This window comes from Salvelinus alpinus, chromosome 34 (genome assembly GCF_045679555.1).
Source record: "Salvelinus alpinus chromosome 34, SLU_Salpinus.1, whole genome shotgun sequence".
In the NCBI taxonomy this organism is placed as follows: Eukaryota; Metazoa; Chordata; class Actinopteri; order Salmoniformes; family Salmonidae; genus Salvelinus; species Salvelinus alpinus.
Genome location: NC_092119.1, coordinates 13,016,179 through 13,023,103, shown reverse-complemented (window position 1 = coordinate 13,023,103; position 6,925 = coordinate 13,016,179). Strand labels below are relative to the sequence as shown.

At 42.1% G+C, this 6,925-nt stretch overlaps 1 protein-coding gene across 1 annotated transcript; it reads left to right on the top strand.

Moving 5' to 3' along the window:
• Positions 1 to 387: 387 nt before the first annotated feature.
• On the top strand, positions 388 to 4,622 carry eif2s1a (eukaryotic translation initiation factor 2, subunit 1 alpha a). Its single transcript, XM_071382336.1, has 8 exons — positions 388 to 549; positions 1,105 to 1,353; positions 1,453 to 1,532; positions 1,804 to 1,955; positions 2,176 to 2,282; positions 2,424 to 2,521; positions 2,729 to 2,872; positions 3,470 to 4,622. The coding sequence occupies exons 2-8, from the start codon at positions 1,113 to 1,115 to the stop codon at positions 3,593 to 3,595; spliced, it is 948 nt and encodes a 315-aa protein (XP_071238437.1). The 5' UTR covers positions 388 to 549; positions 1,105 to 1,112; the 3' UTR covers positions 3,596 to 4,622.
• Positions 4,623 to 6,925: the final 2,303 nt, after the last annotated feature.

Below are 6,925 nucleotides of genomic sequence, written 5' to 3'. Positions count from 1 at the left end.
GTCAGTTTACAATGACTACCTACCCCGGACAACGCTGGGCCAATTGTGGGCCGCCCTCCCTATGGGACTCCCGATCACAGCCGGTTGTGATACAACCTGGATTCAAAACAGGGTGTCTAGTGACACCTCTAGCACTGAGATGCAGTGCCTTAGACCGATGCGCCACTCGGGAGCCCCTTTCTGAATCATGTTCATGCCATTTTTATTGTGTAATACTGTATGTAAGTGGTCAACTCAATGTGAAAGAGTAATCGATCTACCAGTATGTCCAGTATTTATGAACTTGCTTCAAAACACTCAGGGCGACACCTTGTGGGGAAAAGGAAGACTACTAATTTAGGTGGAAACACTAACAGAAAGAAATATCGAGGGTAAAAATGTTTTTGAAGGTTTCCAGTTCCGCTTCCGGGTCAGATCGCATGTTCGCGCATGCTGATGAAATAATTAAATTCGATCTTCGAAATTGTTACTTTTTGAAATTACTATTTTAATGTAACAACTTAAATATATAGTTCAATATCAAGATTTGGATATATCTGTAGCTTTAAGGTGAGTACTTAACGTTTGAGTGTCATTATGTTCTGAATGAATGACTGGTGATGAAGGCATGAGACTCAGCAAAGCGGCGTTAGCTAGCTAGCATATTCATCTGGCTATCCTATCCAGCTGATCCTCTACTATACATTATCAGTAGCTAGCTGATGGGGCTAACTAACACATAATACAAAAAAAATAATCTAGCTGAAAGTCCTTCAGACAGAACTTGTAGCTGAACTAGAAGTTAGCATATGCTCATCGGTTAGTTAGCTAAGTTGTATAAGGACAACTTGCTTGCTACTGTAGCTAGCAAGTTGTCTTCGTACAAGTTAGCATATGCTCATCGGTTAGTTAGCTAGCTTCTAGTTCAGCTACAAGTTCTGTTTATGATCATTTGCTGTATAACGTTAATGGTCTGCCTCTTTCAAGCATTACCGCCTGTGCCATAAAGACCAGACCTCGGAGATGGCATAATGACATAGGGTAGTGGCTACAGGCAGAATGAGAATACAATAACTAGCTACTATCCTCTGCAATGTACTTTATGGTCTCCTCTCGTCCACACAGAGTGAAGAATGCCGTCATTCAGCTGTAGATTCTACCAGCACAGGTTTCCAGAGGTGGAAGATGTGGTGATGGTCAACGTGCGCTCCATCGCAGAGATGGGCGCCTACGTTAGCCTGTTAGAGTACAACAACATCGAAGGCATGATCCTGCTGAGCGAGTTGTCTCGCAGACGTATCCGCTCCATCAACAAACTCATCAGGATCGGACGCAACGAGTGTGTGGTCGTCATCCGAGTGGACAAGGAGAAAGGTGAGAGGAAGAGTCCTGTCTATGTGGATGTGATGGCTTGTTTTGTAGCCTGGTCCCAAGGACTGATGGTTAATTTCCCTACTCTCTCTCTCTCTCTAGGCTACATTGATCTGTCCAAGAGAAGAGTTTCACCCGAGGAGGCAATCAAGTGTGAAGACAAATTCACCAAATCCAAAACGGTATGTTGTCTAAGTCCTCACATCATCTCCATGTTCATAGTGTAATACCTCTACCAGCTAGTACAATGTCATCTTGTGCATTGGGCTGAAAATTTAGAAGGGCTGGTTATGTTATATTATAGTACTTTTAAATGTGTTGTCAAATTATATATATATATACTCAAATATTTCTGCCGGTAAACTTAGACCTGTGTGTCTTCTGTCATGAGCGACCTTGGGTTCTTGAAAAACGCAATATAAATATGTATTATTATTGATATGACTATGACAGGTATACAGCATATTGAGGCATGTGGCTGAAGTTCTGGAGTACACTAAAGAGGAGCAGCTGGAGAGCCTGTTCACGCGCACTGCCTGGGTGTTTGATGAGAAGTACAAGAGGCCTGGATACGGAGCCTATGATGTCTTTAAACAGGCTGTGGCGTGAGTACTGACATCCTGGTCCGGGTTGGTGGAGGGGATTCTCTTGTTGAGATCCACAAAATTATTTTCATTCCTAGTTCCAATGTGTTGAAAACAGCAACGTTCTGTAACTAGAAATGGAAGAAAATGGTTCTAGACTAGATCCATTTCTCCCACAACAATAGACATATTATTTGGCTATTGCACTGGACGTCCCAGGACTGTCTGTTTTGGCCCACAGGGACCCAGCCATTTTAGATTGTCTGGACCTGACAGAGGAGGAGAAGGCTGTGCTCATTGACAACATCAACAGAAGACTCACACCACAGGCTGTCAAAATCAGGGCAGGTATGTACATGCTGTACAGTACACCTAAAGCTTACCTGTGTACTTGTACATCATTTACATAGCAGTAGCTTGATGAGTTTTGATATAGTATGATAGAATAAAATATTATTCTAACATATTACTAACACGTCTCTCCCTCAGACATTGAGGTGGCCTGCTATGGCTACGAAGGCATTGATGCTGTCAAAGAAGCATTGAGGGCGGGGCTAGGCTGCTCCACAGAGGCCATGCCCATCAAGGTCAATAACAACAACAAACACTCCTCAACAGTCTGTTTTTCTGAACCCAGATTAGACATAGTATAGTCCTAGACTAAAAAAGCATTAATTAAAAGTGACTTCTAGTCCAAGACTGGGCTTAATCTGTGTCCGGGAAAACGTCTATCACAACAACATAGTCCAACACATGATTTATCCCCTCTAAACCTGTCTTCTGCTCTCTGACAGATTAATCTGATAGCACCGCCGCGCTATGTCATGACTACCACCACGCTGGAGCGCACGGAGGGGCTCTCTGTCCTCAACCAGGCCATGGCTGCCATCAAAGAAAAGATCGAGGAGAAGAGAGGAGTCTTCAACATCCAGATGGAGGTCGGTGCAATAGAATGCAACTTTATTGTCCAATTTGCAGCTGAAATATTTTTTGCTGTCTTTTGATACTACAGGAAGCGAGGGAAAATGGAAAAGACCAAGCTTGGTTGAGGTGGGGTGGTGGAGGTTTCATGTAAACGTTCTTGAAACCCCTGCCATACAGTTGTGGCCAAATATACTGTCACTTGTACTTTTCATAAATAATAATCTATTTACTCTAAAATAATTTGAAATTGAAAAAGAATTGGTGGTCGCCACATCTTATTGGCTTTTCAACATTGCATAACCAATTTAATTGTAAACTTAAGTTTACAATTGAAATAGAGAAAATAAAAACAAATGGCATGGGTAAAATTATCACCCCGGAGATGGTACTTGTTTTCAATTTCAACTTGTTTGAAAATAAATAGCGAATTATTTAAGAAATCTGAAAGAGTGCCAATATATTTGGCCACAACTGTATGTAATAAATACATTGGAAATCTTACTTACCAGAGATACCACATTAAAACAGCATTAAAAACGTCAAGAAGGTTCAGGATATAGCGCTTTTAATGTCAATTTGTTTGTCTTCCTGTGTGTTTTCTTCCCCTCCAGGCGAAGGTTGTGACAGACACCGATGAGACAGAGCTGGCACGCCAGCTGGAGCGACTGGAGAGAGAGAACGCTGAAGTGGACGGAGACGATGAGGATGGAGAGATGGAGGCCAAGGCAGAGGACTAAACTAGAGGAAAAACAGACGGATTGGATACAACGACAAGACCAATTATACACAGTCCAGGGCCCGTATTAATAAAGCATCTCTGAGTAGGAGTGCTGATCTAGGACCAGGTCCTCCATGTCAATGTTGTTCATAATGATCTTAAACTGATCCTAGATCATCAATCCTACTTTGAGATGTTTCATGAATACAGGCCACAACAAACTTCAATTTCAATTCAAATCGTGCATTCTAGAACGTCTCTCCAACTGAACACGAGCCTCTGTTGGTCAGTACCAGGGACCCTCAGGAAGACTGAACCAGAGAGACGGCTACAGGTGCTGACTATCATACTGCCAAACACAGAGCTGGGAAATGCCCCTGTCATTCTCCCAATGGACAAAATAAACACATTCATATTATTACTGAACCCTAGCTGTTTGAATTGCGTCCCAAAGGTGAACAGTGTGGTCGGTTGGGTTAGCCTGCTTGTCCACTCTGTGCTGTAGCCAACTCCTCTGTTTGGAAGTGAGGATACAATAGAGAATAGGACCAGGTTTGGTGGGGTGGTCATCTCTTGTAGACTGACTACGTAAACATCTGACCAAATGACTCCAGATTTTTGCTCTGGGTTAACTGAGATTAGTGGGGTGGTGACTTGGTCCAATACTTAATGATCTGTAGCCAACTCTTTGTTACACATACATAATGAGTAGAGGTTCACTCGAAGATAGATTCTGGGAATATCATTTGTTATTAGATATGCATATCAAGCAAATAAGGACATTTTTTAGGATTGAGGTGTTTTGAAAGTGGCCTTGTCTTTCTCCCCAACTCCATGTAAGGACAATGGTTTTCTGGTCTTTTTCCACCTCACTCTTTTTCAAGTGAAATGTTGGAAAGGAAAAGTATACTGCGCATCCTGGACTTGCATGGCTCTTATAAGGATGCATTTGTAAGGCTATTTTAAGAGTGCATTCTGGGTTCATTTATATGTTTACAGGGCTACATTCTTCACATAACATTAAACAAATTATTATTTTTGTTGAATATTTTCAAATGAATTTGTGTTATTTTGTCTGGTTAGAAGTGATTTGAAAGTGACATCCACCTAAATGTGAGATGCATTTGTAGTTTGTCTGCACTATAAATCCAATTTCTTGTTAGCAATTGGTGGTAGTTGCCGCGTTCACATCGTGTCGGGAACTTGCTTACTCGTAGAAAGATGATACTCGAGTTTCCCACTTGGGAAGTATCAGAATCAACCAAGAGGAAGCTCTACGCAAATAACCTAAGTTAATTTTATCTCGTAGGTCCCAATTTTCTGATAATGCCACATTCACGTCATGTCTGTCCATGTGAGAATACAGCAATAAGCAGACTGCCTTCCCGCCTTTGGGACAACAACTCCCATTGTTAGTGCATAGACAACACCATCTCGTCATTATAGTATCTCTGGTTAGGCTAAGCTAGCCACGCATCTGTAGCAAAACTGCTATTGAAGGTTTTAAATGTTTAATTGACTGAAACTAAAGCCAAATGAATTAACAGTAGCAACAACATTGCTAGCTAGTAAGCACCCTCTTGGAGGCGAAATACTATGGAGCTTCGTGGACCTTCAATCAATTGTATATTTCTCTCCCCTTCCTATACGCCTAGATCTTCGTGGACGAGCCTCTGGTCGCGCCCAACCCTATACCTACATGTCAGGCATCATCCTGGAAGCAGTGGAGGCTAGTGGGGGAAGCTATAGGAGGACGAGCTCATTGTAATGACTGGAATATAATAAATTGAAAGGTATCAAACATGGAAACCACTTTTCTCTCCGTTCCATTGATTCCATTCCAGCCATTACATTGAGTCCATCCTATAGCGCCTCCCACCAACCTCTGCCTGGGAGGCATTCCCAACCCAATACCTCAACATGACAGCCATCATGCTGGGAGGCCTGCTGACGTTCCCAACCCGATGGTTGTGTTCCCCTGCTCAGACGTTGCATGCATCAACCAATGGTTGCGTGCCACATCAAGTAGCCATTATTTACCCACAATATAAGATATTCTCCAAAATTGAAATATTCCAGGCATTTGTATATATAAATTCCACTTGTACTTAATCAAAAGCCTTTTCAAAGTCAGCTATGACTACCAGAACAGGTTTCCCAGATGTTTCACTGTTCTATTGTTTCCAGTACTTGTCTTATATTATCTCCAATGTATCATCCATGAAAAAAACTTGTCTGATTAGGGTGAATGATATATGACAAGAGCTTTTTAATTCTATGCGCAATGCATTTTGCTAGAATTTTTGCATTACAACACTGAACTGGGGTCTCCCCCCCAAAAAATATGGACTATCTTTATATTTACCACCTGGGTCCTGTTTCAGTAATAGTGAAATCACACCTTCTTGTTGAGTACAGTGGGGCAAAAAAGTATTTAGTCAGCCACCAATTGTGCAAGTTCTCCCACTTAAAAAGATGAGAGAGGCCTGTAATTTTCATCATAGGTACACTTCAACTATGACAGATGAAATGAGAAGAAAAAAAATCCAGAAAATCACATTGTAGGATTTTTAATGAATTTATTTGCAAATTATGGTGGAAAATAAGTATTTGGTCAATAACAAAAGTTTATCTCAATACTTTGTTATATACCCTTTGTTGGCAATGACAGAGGTCAAACGTTTTCTGTAAGTCTTCACAAGGTTTTCACACACTGTTGCTGGTATTTTGGCCCATTCCTCCATGCAGATCTCCTCTAGAGCAGTGATGTTTTGGGGCTGTTGCTGGGCAACACGGACGTTCAACTCCCTCCAAAGATTTTCTATGGGGTTGAGATCTGGAGACTGGCTAGGCATACTCTGACCAACCCATCCCAAACCATCTCAATTGAGTTGAGGTCAGGTGATTGTGGAGGGCAGGTAATTGTCCTGTTGAAAAACAAATGGTAGTCCCACTAAGCGCAAACCAGTTGGGTTGGCGTATCGCTGCAGAATGCTGTGGTAGCCATGCTGGTTAAGTGTGCCTTGAATTCTAAATAAATCAGTGTCACCAGGAAAGCACCATCACACCTCCTCCTCCATGCTTCACGGTGGGAACCACACATGCGGAGATCATCCGTTCACCTACTCTGCGTCTCACAAAGACACGGTGGTTGGAACCAAGAATCTCAAATTTGGACTCATCAGACCAAATGACAGGTTTCCACCGGTCTAATGTCCAGTGCTCGTGTTTCATGTCCCAAGCAAGTCTCTTTTTTTTATTGGTGTCCTTTAGTAGTGGTTTCTTTGCAGCAATTCGACCATGAAGGCCTGATTCACGCAGCTTTGATGCACCTGTCCTGACCTCGCCT